This window comes from Mobula hypostoma, chromosome 26 (assembly GCF_963921235.1).
Source record: "Mobula hypostoma chromosome 26, sMobHyp1.1, whole genome shotgun sequence".
Classification (NCBI taxonomy): Eukaryota; Metazoa; Chordata; class Chondrichthyes; order Myliobatiformes; family Myliobatidae; genus Mobula; species Mobula hypostoma.
Genome location: NC_086122.1, coordinates 6,985,701 through 7,004,159, shown reverse-complemented (window position 1 = coordinate 7,004,159; position 18,459 = coordinate 6,985,701). Strand labels below are relative to the sequence as shown.

Here is an 18,459-nt window from a genome sequence, read left to right as displayed (position 1 = left end):
CAAGCATTGCCCGGATTTAACCTCAGACCTGGGATTTGTGTGCAATGGAATTTAGGATAAAATGTCGTGTGTTGTGTGTGATGTTGAGAGCTGTGTGTAGAATTGTGAGTTGTGTATAACTGGAGCTGTATGCAGTGCTGGGAATAGTATGTTACATTGGTAGTTGTGTGTAATGGGAGGTGTGTGTAATGAGAGGTGTGTGTAATGGGAATTATGTGTAATGAGGGTGATGTGTAATAGAAGTCATATGTAATGTGAGGAGTGTGTAATGGAAAGTATGTGCCATGGGGAGGTGTGTAATGAGAAGTGTGTACTGTTGGAAGTCATGGGTTCTAGAAATGGGGTTCCTGCCCTTCCTCGTTCTCCAGCTCGGTCTGTCACACACTCTGTAAAAGCAGGGCCAGGTCACTCGGGCCCTCTGAGCAGTACCCAGCTCTCCCCCGAGTGGCCTTGCAGGCTGCCCAGATTGGGAGCAGCAGGGACCGATGTCAGTGAGATTGAATCGCGGGACCTTGCTCCTTACTTTCCACCGTGGCTCTGGGCTTCAGGCGGAGTGAGGCTCGGAACCGGGTTCTGTCGTTGAAGCTCCAGCTCTTCTGCACCTTGGTGGGGCTGATCTGCGTCGCGTTCTCTGTACTGGGGCAGCGCTGGATGCTGGGGGCAGACGTCTGCTTGCTCCTTATACTCTGAATCCTCGGACTGTTCATCTTCATTCTGTCTCGGAATCCTAACCTCTGGTTACTGAAACAAGGCAGGAGAAAGTGTGAAGAGCTCTCGCATCGTCTGATATTGCTGCCCGACATAAAGCCAATGCTGTCAAAAAGAACAAGACACTTAGATATTTAAAATACATTTATACCACACATGGAAACCAAAGTATTTTGGAACATGGATACCCCCTTTCCGAAGATCCTGGAGTCTGACCAGAGAGCCAGACACTGATCTCATCATCAATATCCCATACTATCTGGCTACTTATGATTTGTAATGTATATTTGCATTTAATAATGTATTTGGAAGATTTATTGTGACATTGTTTTTAACTTTCAGTATCCTCACTGTTGACTGGTAGGTACTTTCACCCAGAGGCTATTTTACAGCATTAATATTTACTCATTCCAGTGGAGAGTGAGGCCAATCAGGCCATCAAGCAGAGCCATACTATCTATCTTATTCCCTTCCTCTCGCATATCCCTCTGGTTCCCTCACACTAGGGGACGATTTACAGTGGTTAATTAACTGCCCGACACGCATGTCTTTAGGATGTGGCAGGAAGTGATGCGTTCCCTCAGGATATTCCATGGTCCCAGGGAGAGCGTGCAAACTTCTCAAAGACAGAGCACCAGAGGGTGGGGTCAAACCTGGGCCCCTGTGTCACCCTCACAGTCCTCGAACCTTTATGTGCCTTTCAGATCTCAAGCCCAATCATTCTCCAAGGAGGAAAACTCAAGTTTCATTATCTTTCTACTGGTCTCAAAGATTACAAAATAATTTGAGGTACATTTCTAAACCACACATGCTATGACAAAAATTGTGTGCAGATATTTGTGACATGTGGTATAAATAGGATACGTTCTGGGCTGCAGTGAGCTGGGTTTGGTGCCTTATCTCCCAGGACTGTATTAAATGATTTGTTCACGAGCTTCTCCTTGCTACACACGGCACTGCCCCAAACACACTGAAGCCCAGATTATTTCCTTGCATAAATTGTAAAATTAAGATTCACTCAATCAGTCCGAAAGCTGGATTTCAGTTCTCGTACTCGGTCCGGCCCGGTCCGGTACGGGGCAGTCAAAGGGAAGTTACATTGCTGGGAATTTAAAATGGATCAAGCATGCAGATGCCATGGAGCAGAAGATCATTCAGACAAATGCTAACCAGGGCAAGGAGCCTCGGCCATCTGCAGGAACAGAGAGAGTCTGGGTCGATCAGAGGTACAGAAGCCTGGGGGTAAAGCATGAAGGGGAAAACCAGGATCGAGAGCGACACTGTGGCACATTTCTGGGTCTTTACATGGGCCAGGATGTGGAGCTTTGATCATACCACGCACTGCAAGAGAAGCTAAACGATGCAGACAAACCAGGAGATAAAGTCTTAAGCTCCCTTCTCGCTACTACTACTGGGCAACAGGTACAAGAGCCCGAGGTCCCACACCAGCATGATAATGACTACCACTTATCACCCTCCCGAACGGGTGTGGATAACTTCACCATTTATCACCCTCCCGAACGGGTGTGGATAACTTCACTCACCACAATTCTGAACTGACTCTGAGCTACAGACTCACTTTCACCGATGCTGAGAACTCACATTCGCAGTATTGTTTTGAATCTGCACAATCTGCTTTCTTTGGCACATTGGTTGTTTGTCAGTCTTTGTGGATGTATGGTCTTTTCATGAATTCTGTTGCCTTCCTTTATTTTCCAGTAAATGCCTGGACTCATTCTCAAGGTAGTATATAGGAACATATATGTCTAGTACAGTGATAATAAATTTTCCTTCCAACTCTGAGAGAGCGATGGTGAACAACAGATGCAGGGACTCCAGCTGAAAATGTTGTGAGATAGGCCACACACATCAAAGTTGCTGGTGAACGCAGCAGGCCAGGCAGCATCTCTAGGAAGAGGTACAGTCGACGTTTCAGGCCGAGACCCTTCGTCAGTACTAAAAGAGGCCACCCAGCTCTGTCTCCTGGCTGATTTATCCGAGGTCTTCCCCTGTGGCAGGGAGGAGAGGTTGCTGGACAATGGTAGTCTTGGCCAATGCTGGGCTGCATGGAGAGGCACAGTGATCTCATGCCCAGTAAGATGAAGAACTCTTCAAGATTCAGAGCTGTTGTTAAGCTGTCCACAACCTGACCTGAGGTGTACAGGTGCTGGAAGGATGTCCTTCACTACAGCATGCAGATCGCAGGTCTGGCACTTGGGAGGTTGGGGTGACTAGCCTTCAACTCTACAGCCACTCAGGCTTGCTGGGGCTCATCTCAATGAAAGGCAGCAGAACCCTTGCAAGGTGACTCCAGTAACTTTTTGCCCCTCGGACTCAGCTGCATGCTTCTCAGAGACTCTCGGTGGGTAGGACTTACCAACAGGAGGCCTTTGCTCTGAGGCAGAGATGCCTTGATTTGCCTCTGGAATCTTGTCGCTTGAAGGCCCACTGATACGACAACAGGAGCAGACAGGAGATTCGACCTCCTGACTCTTTCACAACAATCCAAACCTTTTGCAGAGAATGTCACCACAAAATCCACTCCAAATCTGCTGGTCAAGCAATAGTTTTAGGAATTGTCCCTACTCTGGGCACCTGCCTCCCTGTCCACGGCCTACACGGCTCCCTGGTAAGATAAAACAGACTAGTGGCCTCACAATCTACTCGTTGTGTCCTTGTACGTTATTGTCTGCCTGCACTGCACTTTCTCTGTAACTGTAACACTTTATTCTGCATTCTGTTGTTTTTTTCCCTTCTACTACCTCAATACACTGATGCGATGAAATGATCTGTATGGACGGCTGGCAAAACTAAGTTTCTCACGGTGCATTGGTATGAAATGGCATGGCATAAGGCAAGGCATGAAAATGCCCGACGCAGGCCTCTCATGGTCTGAGTCGACGTTCCCCATTGGTATACAACATGTGACAATAACAAACTAATTAATAATAGAATCATAAACAATAGTAAACTGATTTACCAACTTAAATGATATTATCTGCATGGAGGAGACGCAGCCGCGTACTTTCCAAAGATTGATATGTTCAAACTGCTTTGTGTTATGTGGACATGACCACATGCCAGTTGCATTGAACACAATTCGTACCTTGAGATCGTTACTGTTTTTAGAGAAAATTTAACACTTCTGTGAAACTAGGGGCAGGTAAAAATAGCCCGAGTGAATTGCAAGGCTTGGATTTCCACCATTCACACAAAAGCAGGGAAAGCCCATGAATAAACACCGACCAGGGCTTTATCAATGGAGGCTGTTGGCAAGTAGATAGTTTATAGTGGATAGTTATCAAATGTGAGAGAGGGAGTTGGACTAGTGTAAGGCAAGACTGGCAGGATTAAGGAGCCTTGGGTAATGAGGATATTAAGGATCTCATCAGGAAAAAGAAGGAGGCATTTATCAAGTACAAGCAGCTAGGAGCAAACACATCCTTTGAGATGAATGAGGGCTGTAGGAATAAATCTTAATGGAATTAGAAGGGGAAAACAAGATCATGAGATATCTTGACAGATAAGATAAAGGTGAATATGTCAAAATGCTGTGTTTATTAGGGGCAGCCAGGCAGCTAGGAAGAGAGTATTTCCCCTTTCCCTTGAGGATCAGAATGGTAATCCATCGATGAAACAACAGGAAATAGATGATGTCTTAAATGACTCCTTGTCTATACTGTATTTACCTTGATGAAGGACATGGCAGCTCGTGAGTGCAGGAAGTGGAGCAGAGATATCCTGGAACCTTTCAAGATCACAAAGGAAGAGGTGTGGGAGCTCCTGAAAAGCATGAAGATGGACAAATCCCTGTATCCTGACCTGATGTAGCTTAGAATGCTATACAAAGCAAAAGAAGCAACTGCTGGGGCTTTGGCAGATACCTTTATATCTTTCTCGGCCAAGTTTGAGGTAACGGAAGATGTCTAGATAGCTAACGTTGTGTACTTACTTAGGAAGGGCACCAGAGATAAGTCAGGAAACTACAGGCCAGTGAAACTTCTACAAGTGGCGAAAAAGATATTGGAAGGGATTCTAAGGGCTAGGACTCACTTGCTTTTGAAAAGTCGAGGACTAGTAACGGACAGTTAGCATGGATTTGCACATGGGAAATTATGTTCACAAATTTCATTGAGTTTTTTGAAAAAGTGACCAAGAGGGTTGATGAGGGCAGGGTAGTAGAGGTTATCCACATAGACTAACCTTTGACAAGGTTAGGCTTAGCAGGAATGACCCAGGGCAAGTTAGCAAACTGCATATAGAATTGACTTGGTGGTAGGAGGTTGTGGAAAGTTTGTTCTCAGATTTGTAGATCTGTAATCACTGTTGTGCTGCAGGGATCAGTGCTGGGTCCTCTTGTTATTTGTCCCATGTATTAACAATTTGATTGAGAACGCAGGTGGCATAATTAATAGGTTTCCAGATGACACCAAAACTATTGGTGTAGTTGACAGTGAATAAGGTTGTCTCTAAGATTACAAGATATTGATCAACTGGGGGAGAAAAAAACAGGGGAAAGAGATCACAAACAAAGCGGATGAGCTTAGAGCGTGAATCAGCACTTGGAGACATGCTGCTGTGGCCATTACAGAGACTTGGATGGTGCAGGGGCAGGAATGGCTACTTAGAGTGCCAGGCTTTAGATGTTTCAGAAAGGACAGGGAGGGAGGCAAAAGGGGTGGGGGTGTGGCACTGTTGATCAGAGATAGCGTCACAGCTGCAGAAAAGGAGGAAGTATTGCAGGGATTGTCCACTGAGTCTCTGTGGGTGGAAGTTAGAAACAGGAAGGGGTCAATAACTCTACTGGGTGTTTTTTATAGACTACCCAGTAGTAACAGGGACATCGAGGAGCAGATAGGGAGACAGATTCTGGAAAGGTGTAATAATAACAGGGTTATCATGATGGGAGATTTTAATTTCCCCCAAATTGATTGGTATCTCTCTCAAGCAAGGGGTTTAGATGGGGTGGAGTTTGTTAGGTGTGTCCAGGAAGGTTTTCTGACACCATATGTAGATAAGCCTACAAGAGGAGAGGCTGTACTTGATCTGGTATTGGGAAATGAGCCTGGTCAGGTGTCAGATCTCTCAGTGGGAGAGCATTTTAGAGATAGTGATCACAATTCTATCTCCTTTGCCATAGCATTGGAGAGCGATAGGAGCAGGCAAGTCAGGAAAACGTTTAATTGGAGTAAGCGGAAATATGAAGCTATCAGGTAGAAACTTAAAAGCGTAAATTGGGAACAGATGTTCTCAGGGAAATGCACGGCAGAAATGTGCCAAATGTTCAGAGGATATTTGCGTGGTGTTCTGCATAGGTACATTCCAATGAGACAGGGAAAGGATGGTAGGGTACAGGAACCATGGTGTACAAAGGCAATAGAAAATCTCGTCAAAATGAAAAGAAAAACTTAACGAAAGATTCAAAAAACTATGCAATGGTAGAGATCTAGAAAATTCTAAGGCTAGCAGGAAGGAGCTTAAGAATGAAATTAGGAGAGCCAGAAGGGGCCATGAGAAGGCCTTGGTGAGCAAGGTTAAGGAAAACCTCAAGGCATTCTACAAGTATGTGAAGAGCAAGAGGATAGGATGTGAGAGAATAGGACCAATCAAGTGTGACAGTGGGAAAGTGTGTATGGAACCAGAGGATGTAGAGGAGGTACTTAATGAATACTTTGCTTCAGTATTCACTACGGAAAAGGATCTTGGCAATTGTAGGGATGACTTACAGTGGACTGAAAAACTTGAGCATGTAGATATTAAGAAAGAGGATGTGCTGGAGCTTTTGGAAAGTATCAAGTTGGATAAGTCATTGGGACTGGACGAGATATACCCCAAACTACTGTGGGAGGGGAGGCAGGAGATTGCTGAGCCTCTGGCAATGATCTTTGCATCATCAGTGGGGATGGGAGAGGTTCCGGAGGATTGGAGGGTTGCAGATTTTGTTCCCTTATTCAAGAAAGGGAGTAGAGATAGCCCAGGAAATTATAGACCAGTGAGTCTTACTTCAGTGGTTGGTAAGTTGATGGAGAAGATCCTGAGAGGCAGAATTTATGAACATTTGGAGAGGTAGAATATGATTAGGAATAGTCAGCATGGCTTTGTCAAAGGCAGGTTGTGCCTTACGGGCCTGATTGAATTTTTTGAGGACGTGACTAAACACATTGATACAGGTAGAACAGTAGATGTAGTGTATATGGATTTCAGCAAGGCATTTGATAAGGTACCCCATGCCAGGCTTATTGAGAAAGTAAGGAGGCATGGGATCCAAGGAGACATTGCTTTGTGGATCCTGACTTGGCTTGCCTGCATAAGGGGTGGTTGTAGACGGGTCATATTCTGCATGGAGGTCGGTCGCCAGTGGTGTGTCTCAGGGATCTGTTCTGGGATTCCTACTCTGCGTGATATTTATAAATGGTCTGAATGAGGAAGTGGAGAGATGGGTTCGTAAATTTGCTGATGACACAAAGGTTGGGGGTGTTATGGATAGTGTGGAGGGCTGTCAAGAGGTTACAGCGGGACTTCAATAGGATGCAAAACTGAGCTGAGAAGTGGCAGATGGAGTTCAACCCAGATAAGTGTGAGGTGGCTCATTTTGGTTAGGTCAAATACGATGGCAGAATATAGTATTAATGGTAAGACTCTTGGCAGTCTGAAGGATTAAAGGGATCTTGGGGTCTGAGTCCATAGGACACTCAAAGCTGCTGTGCAAGTTGACTGTGTGGTTAAGAAGGCATATGGTGTAATGGCCTTCATCAACCGTGGGATTGAGTTCAAGAGCCAAGAGGTAATGTTGCAGCTATATAGGACTCTGGTCAGGCCCCATTTGGAGTACTGTGCTCAATTCTGGTCACCTCACCTACACAAAGGATATGGAAACTATAGAAAGGGTGCAGAGGAGATTTACAAGGATGTTGCCTGGATTGGGGAGCTCACCTTATGAGAATAGGTTGAGTGAACTCGGCCTTTTCTCCTTGGAGCGACAGAGGATGAGAAGTGACCTGATTGTAGTGTATAAGATGATGAGAGTCATTGATCGTGTGGATAGTCAGAGGCTTTTTCTCAGGGCTGAAATGGCTAACAGGAGAGGGCACAGTTTTCAGGTGCTTGGAAGTAGGTACAGGGGAGATGACAGGGGGTAAGTTTTTTACACAGAGAGTGGTGAGTGTGTGGAATGGGCTGCCGGCGACGGTGGTGGAGGCGGATATGATAGGGTCTTTTAAGAGACTCCTGGACAGGTATATAGAGCTTAGAAAAATAGAGGGCTGAGGGTAACCCTAGGTAATTTCTAAAGTAAGTACATGTTCGGCACAGCTTTGTGGGCTGAAGATCCTGTATTGTGCTGTAGGTTTTCTATGTTTCTACGTTTCTAAGGGAATGGCAAATGGAATTTACCTTGGACAGTTGTAAAGTGATGCACTTTTGGAAGTTAAACCTGGGAATGAAATGCAGGACCCAGTGGAGTATTGTTAAACAGTGAAACCTTGGTTACGAGTACATAGATGGTTGAAAATGGGAACACCAGTGGACAAGGTGATGAGAAAGCTACATGGCATGCTTGCCTACATTGGCCATTGCACTGAGTACAAGAATTGGTGTGTCATGTTGCAGTTGTACAAAATGTTAGCTATACTGAGCTCGGAGCGTAGTGTGCAGCTCTGTTTATTAATAGCTTAGATGAAGGGACTGGCAATATTGGAATCAGAACAGCTGGTTGTACAGGGAAGGGGAGAAGCTAATAGAAAATATGCCACTATCTCCAGGCTGCGTTCCTCTGTCCTACTCCCCTTGAGATTGTGACTGAGAAGTTTGGCTCATTGACTGCAAATATGTTTCCCTGGGAAACCTTCTTGATCGGCAGCACATCTACCACCCTACGCATCCCTTTTCTCCACCGCCAGTACCGTGACTGCAGTGTGAACCATCTGGAGGAGGTACTGTGACTTGGACACCAGTGTTGTGTGACATCCAACGATTAAAGTTATATGAGATAGAGCTGTGGAGAAATAGAGCAATGCAGCACAGATACAAAACTAACTAATTTTTTTTCTTAATTAGTCTACAAACTGTTGTTAAATTCAAAGTTTAATCTCATTACAAAGTACCCTTGAGAGCGAGGTAGGTTATTTTGACAATACCTCTCAAACATGGAACTTCTAATACCTAATGTAAATATTGACAGCTGGTTCTTGGGAACACCACTGTTCTTAGTGTTCCTCCAAGAGTTAACACACTATCCAGACTTGGAAGCTCATCACCCTTCCTTATCTATTCCTGGAACGTTCTAAACCAACACTGTGTCCACCGCAGAAGGTGGCTCAACACTGCCCCCTCAAGGATACTTTGGGATGAGTTTAAATTCTGACTTTATTCAAGATTCATCATACAAGATTGTTTATTGCCATTCTTCAGTACATGAGTGTAAATGAGAAGGAAATGACTGTACTCCAGAACTAATACAGCACACACAACAAGCATAAAGAACACAATAAAAAGAGCAAATGCACAATAAATAACACGATTGACATCTCATACAAATTATGGTGAGACCATTAGTTGCTTGTTTTGTAAAGAGACAATTTAGGAGAAGTTTGACCATAAGACATAGGAGCAGAGGTTAGGTACATGGATAGGAGGAGTTTGGAGGGACATGGTCCAGGTGCAGGTAGATGGATTTAGGCAGAAGATTGGGGCAGCTTGAATTAGATGGGTGGAAGGGCCTGCCTTTGTGCTGTAGTACTCTATGACTCGCTGACTCTCTTAACGAAATTAAGAAATAATTAGATAATCTCCTGCTGCATTAAACATTCAGAGACGCAGAACTACGCTGGTGTCCAACTTGCAGCCAGGTGGAGTTGGTTCTCATTGGCTGATTGGAGAGGCAAACACAGCCAATGGGAATGGCAGGTGGCATCATGGGGGGGGGAGCGGGGAGAGAAAGTCCCGGAAATGTTATTCATGGGAAGGAGGGAATGGCTGGAGTTGGAAAGGAGACAGACTCATTTTAACTCAGTGGAGCTGACGAAAAGTTCCGGATTAAAGTTGTGTTGCTGATGTTAAGTGGATGAGGCAGAGCGTGGCTGAGTGCAGGACAGATGTTGGGGGTGAAGAACTAGGGAAATGAAGCTGTCGACCTGTTTGGTGAGCAGTGTAGCAGAATGATGAAATGTAACTCAGTGGCAAAGGTCACGAGAGAAGGAAAGTTTTGTGAATACTCATGAAGTTGCTAATTAACACTGTACACAGTTCTAGATGACCACAGTGTGTAACCTGCCGTTTCATCTGCAAGTTGTGCGTGCCCACGGCAGGGGTGGTATCATCAGCTCTGCCACAGAGTAGCGGGCACCACTTGTAATGCAGTGAGCGCCACACAGATGTTTATGAGGAAACCTGCTGGATTAAATAAGGCATTGATAATTTAGGAAAAATTATTCTCCAAGAGATTCATTTACAGTTGCTCAGAGCTACAACGAGGAGATGAGGAGAACATAATCCCTGTTGTATCATTTTAAGATATCATGGTTTTCCTACATCCTACCTCCTTCCCTATCCTGTCCTCTGTAACCAGGATACTGGACTGTGTAAAACACGTTGCTGTAATGCCACATGATCTAATTTTGATCTTACCAGAGGGGATCATGCGGGAGATTGTTGTTGGTTGAAGCAGCACCAGATCAAAATTGGATCAGTCACGTCTGTACATGATTCACATTAACATATCTGCCGTTGACCCAAGGTCAGGGGAGCACCAAGTGAGATCACTATCCGTGAGGTGCGCTTTTCAATGGCACCAAATTAAACTGGACAGATGGCTCCACACTATGACAGTCCTGGGTCAGCCTCAGCACACTAGGGCCACACGTTAGTTAAAGAGTCATACTCACCTCAGGAGTGACACAAGCAGCACATCTCCAGAGAAGGCTCACGAGGATGATTCCAGGAGTGAAGGGGTTAACATATGAGGAGTCTATTGCAGCTTTGGGCCTGTACTTACTGGAATTTACAAGAATGTGGGGAGGGGATCTCACTGAAACCTACTGAATGTTGAAAGGACTAGATAGGGTGGATGTGGAGAGGACGTTTCCTGTGGTGGGGATATCCAGAACTAGAGGACACAGCCTCAAAATTGAGGGGCAACCTTTTAGAACAGAGGTAAGGAGGAATTTTTTTAGCCAGAATGTAGTAAATCTGTGGAACGCTGTGCCACAGACTGCAGTGGAGGCCAAGTCTGTGTGCATATTTAAGGCAGAAGTTGATCATTTGCCGATCGGTCAGGGCATCAGAGGATATGACGAGAAGGCAGGTATGTGGGGTTGAGTGGGATCCAGGATCAGCCATGATGGAATGGTGCAGCAGACTCGATGAGCTGAATGGCCTAATTCTGCTAATGGCATGCTGGCCTTCATAACAAGGGGAGTTGAGTATAGGAGCAAAGAGGTCCTTCTGCAGTTGTACAGGGCCCTGGTGAGACTACACCTGGAGTATTGTGTGCAGTTTTGGTCTCCAAATTTGAGGAAGGACAATCTTGCTATGGAGGGAGTGCAGCGTAGTTTCACGAGGTTAATTTCCGGGATGGCGGGAATGTCATATGTTGAAAGATTGGAACGACTGGGCTTGTATACACTGGAATTTAGAAGGATGAGAGGGGATTTGATTGAAATATATAAGATTATTAAGGGATTGGACACACTAGAGGCAGGAAACATGTTCCCGATGTTGGGGGAGTCCAGAACCAGTGGTCACAGTTTGAGAATAAGGGGTAGGCCATTTACAACAGAGTTGAGGAAAAACTTCTTCACCCAGAGAGTTGTGGATCTGTGGAATGCTCTGCCTCAGAAGGCAGATTAGGCCAATTCTCTGGATGCTTTCAAGAAAGAGTTAGATAGAGCTCTCAATGATAGCAAAGTCAAGGGATATGGGGAGAAGGCAGGATAAGGGTACTGATTGTGGATGATCAGCCATGATCACAGTGAGTGGAGGTGCAGGCTCGAAGGGCTGAATGGCCTACTCCTGCACCTATTGTCTATTGTTCCTATGTCTTATGGCCTTATTATGGAAATGGACTGTCCACGCGGGGTGGGTCGGGGGCTTGCAGCTGTACACATAGTCATGACGGTCAGTGAACAGCCTTGATCAGGATGTTTTCTGAGACCCCATTTACTGATGATCAGGGGCTCTGGTTCCCCAGATGCCTCATGACTGAGGGATGTGACATTCTGCGGGAGGGCCTTCCTCCCAGGCTACTCTGCTCATAGAAACTTGACCCTCAGTTTCCTTGGTACAGGATCTCCTGAGAAGCTACTGCTGATCTCATCATTCCTCACAATGGGCTGCTTCGGAGGATTCGCCCGGGCAGTGTGCTCACGAAAATAAATATTTCCCTTTGGGCTTCACTGAGGAACATTGACCCCTCTGGCTCTGTGATTAGCCAGCAGCGCCAGCTTCCTGTGGGTGACGCAGGACCATGGGAATTCCTCTTCAGAACACGGACCCTTCTTTGAAGAGGAAAGGATACCATGGTGATGGATCACGGAGTGAACTTTGTCACGATCGATGTCACGTTCCCAGGCAGCTTGTGTGACTCCTCTATCATGAGGGGCTCTACCCTTCAAACAAGTTAAGCTGGCACTGCCCCAGGCTGGAGATGGATTCTGGGAGACTGAGGCTTCCACCTGCTTTTCTGGACCTCCGTCCCCATGATCTCCCCGTCCACACCAGAGGAACACGGACACAAGAGTCGTGAATATCCTCTGGGACAGACTGCAGGGATCCTGGTGGTGAGCTTCTGTCGCCAGCGTCTGCCCACGTGTGCCATGCGTCTGCCCACGTGTGTCATGCGTCTGCTGCAGGTTGCCTGGCTGGAGGAAGAGGAGCGAGGAGTCTCTGAGGCTGAGGGCCATGAGATGGAGCCTTGAGAGCAGCCGCAAGAAAGGAAGGACACGCCGGCCACACAGGATGCGGACAGCTGTTCTTGACCATAGTGTAACACTGCATTTGACCATTGGGTAAGCTTTGGACCAACCCAAAATGATCTCCTACGTCCACCTCCACCTCCAGGCACTGCTTTCATCCTTTCCTCACCTCATTAAGACCCTCACCCCTGCCTCAGCGAGCCACCTACCACTATTCTGTTTCTCCCTCCCTCCAACCCCTGTGCTCGCTGACTTGCATTTGCCCAGTTCAGCAAGACATCACTTTTAAAGATCCTCACCCAGCTCACATACTCTCCATTCTCTCAGCCTCTCCCGACCTCGGTATCCTCATCAGGCATCAGGCCACTCCAGAGCTCCCTGCACACTTCCAATTCCGGTCTGGCATCCACCCTGACTTTCATCTCTCACCCCAGGCGGCTGGCAAGCTCCAGAGAGTTCTTCCCAGCACTGCTCTGCCCCGTTTGAGAGGCTCCCGAAGACCCACTGCTTCTGTCAAACTTTCGGCCATCCATCCTGAAGTTCACTCTCACTCACATCTTATACCACTGTACGTCACCACGGAAAAGGTGCTAGGAGTACATTCAGCCCATCCCAGGCTTCCTTGCTCTCCTGCCATTACTCAGTCCACTTTGATTTAGGTTAGTTGCCCATATCATCACCATTTGCAGGAGGCAGCATTCCCTCTGGCTACGTTCCCAAGTAAGTTATTTACAGTGAGTGTCACAGCAAGTTACTGGCTGGGTTTAAACTTCAACTCTGTTGCTGGCTCACTGGCAGAAGTGGGCTGGGCACAAAATGTTTAACCTCAGGTCTAACAGCTCCAGCCGCAACCTGTGATTCCAGGAGACGGATAGATTTACTTGTGTCCTCCTCACACCACCAGTGGTGTTTCATAAAAAAAAAAGAAGCTTCATTAGATCAGTTAATGCATCTAGAAAGTCTATCAGATAGAAAGTTCTTAGTGTGCTTTTTCACTGTTTTGTGTATTGGGCGGGGGACCTGGAGTAATTTTGCCGAAGGAGCCAAGTTCTATTGCTGGGATGGGGGATACCAGAGAGGTGGAAGGGGATTTGGTAGGACAATAGGGAAGTGTGGTGAGGAGACTGATACCACACCAGGCCAAGGACCTGGGAACAGGTGAAGGGGGCTTGGGGCAGAAAAAGACATCTGATCAGAGAGGGATGAGAGAAAGTTAGGAAAAGTTGAGATGCTGGGGGTGAGTTAGGGAGAAAATTAACAAGATATCGAGGAGCATTAATTAAATCAGGAGCTGGCCTTGTGTCAATCTGAAAAACTGCATAGATCATGCTGGTGACATCAGACAGGCGTTACACTAGAGCTGTCTTTACATGTCACACACACAGAGAGCTGGGATTGAACTGTAGGGAATCCCACAGGGTCAGCAGAGGAGTGACCCCATCATCCCTACTCAGCCTACGTTACAAAGTTTGGCACAAACAACAGGAATTCTACAGATGCTGGAAATTTAAGCAACACACATCAAAGTTGCTGGTGAACGCAGCAGGCCAGGCAGCATCTCTAGGAAGAGGTACAGTCGACGTTTCAGGCCGAGACCCTTCATCAGGACTAACTGAAGGAAGAGTTAGTAAGAGATTGGCACGACTGGTTTTAAACTCTTGTCCCTATTGATAAAGCGCCAAAGTCTTTTTATGCCTGATTAGCTGCTTTCTCAATCTGCCCTGCCACTTTCACTGTCCACACCTCCAGGTCCCTCTGTTCCTGAAAGTGTCCTTTACTCAATATCACTTCTTCTCACTTTCGGCCTGAAATATTGACTGTTTCCCTCCCTGCTGCCCGAAGAAGATGGCGCCAGCGAAGAACGCGACCGAGGGCGACATTCTCCAGACGGGTCACGAAACTACTTCTTTTACTTCCCTTACATCTTCTTTTTCTTTCGAATGTGGTTTTGCTGCTGCTGGGGCCTGGGATCTACACTCTGGTGGTGTGCTTTCAGGCCGATCTGGCACTTTGCTGCTTCTGAGAGGGTTCCATGAGGTCTCGAGCCCGGAGATGGGGCGCAGGCCCATGATCGACACCACTTCCCACCAATCTCGCTGACTGAACCGGCAAGGAAGATCGAAATCATCAAGGAGTGAGCGGAACGTGAGCGGGCGTTCAGCGCCGCCTACCAGCCTCTTGCCCGTTGCTGTCGGAGAAAGGTGTCTGTGTGTGATGGTCTCTCTCTCTCTCGCTCAACACTTCCGGAGGAAAATCCCTCCACTCAAACATTCCCTCTCCCTCTCGCTTGATGCTCGACTGTTCTGGAGTCCTGGGTCTCGGGCAAGGTTTAATCGATGCAGTTTGTGCACTGGACTCTGTGGTTCACGTTCTGATGTGCTTCTGGTTCCTGGTTGCTCCGTCTTTTTGTTGCTAGTTTGTGCGATTTTGATCGGGGAGGCCTAAGGATGGTGAACGACCCAGTGCTAGATTGAACTGAACTGAATGTGTCTGGACGCCTTCGTTGTTGTGTTTTAGGTTCTGTGTTTTTCACTCAATTTTTGCCTTTGGCTCAATTTGTTTTTTTTTTGTGTGTGGGGTGGGGGGAATGGTTTGAATTCCTTTCTTTGAACGGGTTCCAGAACTTTCTTTGCTTCCTGGCCGACAGCGCGAAGACGAATCTCAGGGTTGTATACTGCGTACAGACCCTGATAATAAATGGACTTTGAACTTTGAGAATGAGAATGTTTCTCTGGGGGACATCAATATTCACTTTCCTCCAGTCTGGGAAAAAAAATAGCATTCACTATCTGTTGTGGTTAGTGAGCCCATTTCAGACCTGTGCTATCTGTACTTGGTATATGCCTTGTGGTTCAACGTTTTGCTAAGAAGCCGCTTATGCGGTACCTTATCAAAAGCTATCTGGGAGTCCGTGTACACAGCATCAACTGTATTATTCTCATCAATTCTAATTGCCACCTCATCAAAATAATCCCATCAAACTGGTTCAGCAGAATTTGCCCTTCCTAATTCCATGCTGGTTTGCCCTAATTATCCCATAATCCATTCAGTGGTGAAGAGCCCTGCCCCAGATCAATATTTCAGAACTGGAATCAAAATCAGGTTTGTTATCACTGAACTGAGACACATTTTGAAATTTTGTGGCAGCAATAAAGTTCAAGTTGCTACAACTTACAATAAATAACTGAATTAATATTGCAATAGAAGAATAGTGAGGTAGCGATCATGCCAGAAATCTGATGGCGGAGGGGAAGAAGCTGTTCCTAAAACGTTCTTATCGCAGAGGTCAAACAAACCGGCTTGGGCTTATCCTTACTTCCTTTGAACATTTTTCACTCTCCAGCCCTTCGAGCACCACCTGACAACCAAAGGACGTTGGAAGCCTCATCATTAAAGAAAAATGAGCCATCCCCGTCTCCCATTTGGAGGTGGCAGAGTAAGAAACACAAACAGGAGAGACCTTGGAAACTCGGAACTCCACACTGAGCACCAGTTAGTGTGGGATTAAAGAGGGGCAAATCGATTAGTGGTTTGATTATCAGACAGAGAAACCCATTACCCATGCAGGGACCAGGCATAAGTCGTCATTTTGTATCAAGCGTCTAAGGGGTCGACCTAATGGAGAGCAGGCTAGTCTCCGATGCGAGCTGATGCAAGGGGGTCTGCCACTCTGGCAGAAGGGTTCATGCAGATTCAGGTAGCTAGCATTCCAAAGATCACGTGACCCATCCCAGTGCTTGATACCTCAGTTTCCGCGTGCTCTGAATCCGGAAGAAATTCTTTTTACTATTAAAGAGCTTACTAGGAGTCAAGAAGAAGATAAAAGTATAACGTTATTGCACATATTAGGGGATTAAATAAATAAAGCAGTTGCTGTGTTACTGAACTCTACGGCTGTCCAAAATAAATAGACCTGCTGGTCGAAGATTCCTTTTATCCACAAGTCATGGGTTAATTGTACACCAGAGTTGCCAGTTAGTAATTAGTTTGAATGCCGGTTTATTTCATTATTAGGTAAGCAGAAATGAGCTGCAAATAAACTGATAGTTACACAAGTCGTTTGACTGGTGTTACAGATAAAACGATTCTCAGTGGAGGCCAGACTAGGACATGGAGACGTGGAGACAGTCTTCCCCCTGCTGTTGAACGTGGGTACTGCACCGGACTGGGACCAATGAGCTTGGAATATAGTTGCTCTGTGGAAGTACTCTGAGTTGAGAAGCTACATCCTACAGACACAGCACCTCTTACATCAAGTGTTCCAGTCTCAGGAGAGTGCTCCTGGTGCTCACTGAAGTATCACAACTTTTACCACATTGTGGGAAAGGTACAGAGTCTTGGAACCAGTAAAAATGCACAGCACGGGAGGATGTGTGCCAGTTGTAGCTGGATTTGGACATTTTCCACAGCACATTAATGGGGTGGAAAAGGGGACAGGGAGGGGAGCAATGTTTCACACAGCCCGCCACTAAAAGCCTCAGCTATGCCAAAAACACTGGTTTAAAACACATGTTACCTGGTGGCCCTCCCAGAGGCTGCTGGGCCCATGAACGGTTTTGTCTGTGCTGTGGCAGGGGATAGACTGGCGTCTTTTGAGATTTGTTGGGAAGGGCTTTGGCAGAGAGTGGTAGATCCAGTGTCCAAGGTCAGGCAAGGGAAAATAGGAACCTGTTGTGTGAGTGCGTACGGCTCCAGGTAAGCTCACTATTTATCAAAGGACATGAGTGAATGCAGACGGCTGACCGCTGATGAGAAATTCTGACCTCATTCCTTTTCTAAACGCAAGCAGACTCCAACTGGAGAAAGGGATGTTTTATGTATCTGTCATTATCAACTTCAAAGAAGTTGGAAACCAATGAAATGGACTGGGTGATTTATGTACTTGACAACCAGAGTGGCCCCAGCAGGACTTACAAAGAGCACAGCTGTCTGGCTGGTCTTGGCTGAAGCCGAAATGTATGCTGGATACTGGGCGAGTTCCTTACATACCCTCTGATAACCCTGATACATCTATCACCTGAATCCACATAGGCAGAGAGACCATCCACTTAACGCTGCACTTGAAACAGTGGCTCGGACAGTGTAACAGGTTTTCAGTATTGTACTGAACTCTCAGCCTTAATTAGAGTGCCAAGCCCCTTGAATAAGTTCTGGATTTAATCTTCTGACTCGGGGAAGAGAATGTTACCTTTGGCTGCACACACCCTTCACTGAACTACCAACAGAACTCTGACTGCTGATTAGGAAGATATACAAGGATGTGACAGGAGTCGCTCATTACTTGGAGGTAACGTCCCAACGCAGGTCTGAATCCTATCCACTGTGCAGTCTGCTCCATGACACAGCCTTTCCACAGACTGTTCATGTCTCACTGAATTTGAGGACAATTTGTGACAACATGAAGCTCAAAACATTTCCAAATGTCAAATGCCAGAGAAATTATGAACTGGTTTGCAATTAAAGCAAGAATTAAGCCACTTTGGACAGAATACTTCTCCTTCTAACTCACTATCTTCTGAACCTTCCCCAGGTCCTGCTGACCTTCTATTGTGACTGTAGTAAAGCACCTGGCAAGATGCGGCAAATGGACATACAGTATTTCCCACAGGCTGGAAGATGCCTCCTGAAGCTAGGGCAACAAACTGGGAAAATCCCACAACTACGTGGAAGCTCAATATTGCACGGCTCACATTGGGATTTACAGACTGCCAGAGGTCATGTTCAGCTCACACAGGGAGACAATGATCAAATGAAAAGTAATTAATCCAGTCAACATAATGCACTGTAGCTCTGTTCTGTACAGAATTTACTCCAGAAAATTGTCATGATTTTTCCAGAGTAT

At 46.2% G+C, this 18,459-nt stretch overlaps 1 protein-coding gene across 1 annotated transcript in view; it reads right to left on the bottom strand.

Annotated features, from left to right (window-relative positions):
* The window catches only part of LOC134338073 (potassium voltage-gated channel subfamily KQT member 4-like), a 224,352-nt gene that overhangs the window by 76,879 nt on the left and 129,014 nt on the right, over positions 1 to 18,459 (bottom strand). Inside the window, exon 10 of the mRNA XM_063033606.1 lies at positions 524 to 741. Coding sequence (XP_062889676.1) covers positions 524 to 741 — 218 coding nt within the window. The remainder of the gene's footprint in view (positions 1 to 523; positions 742 to 18,459) is intronic.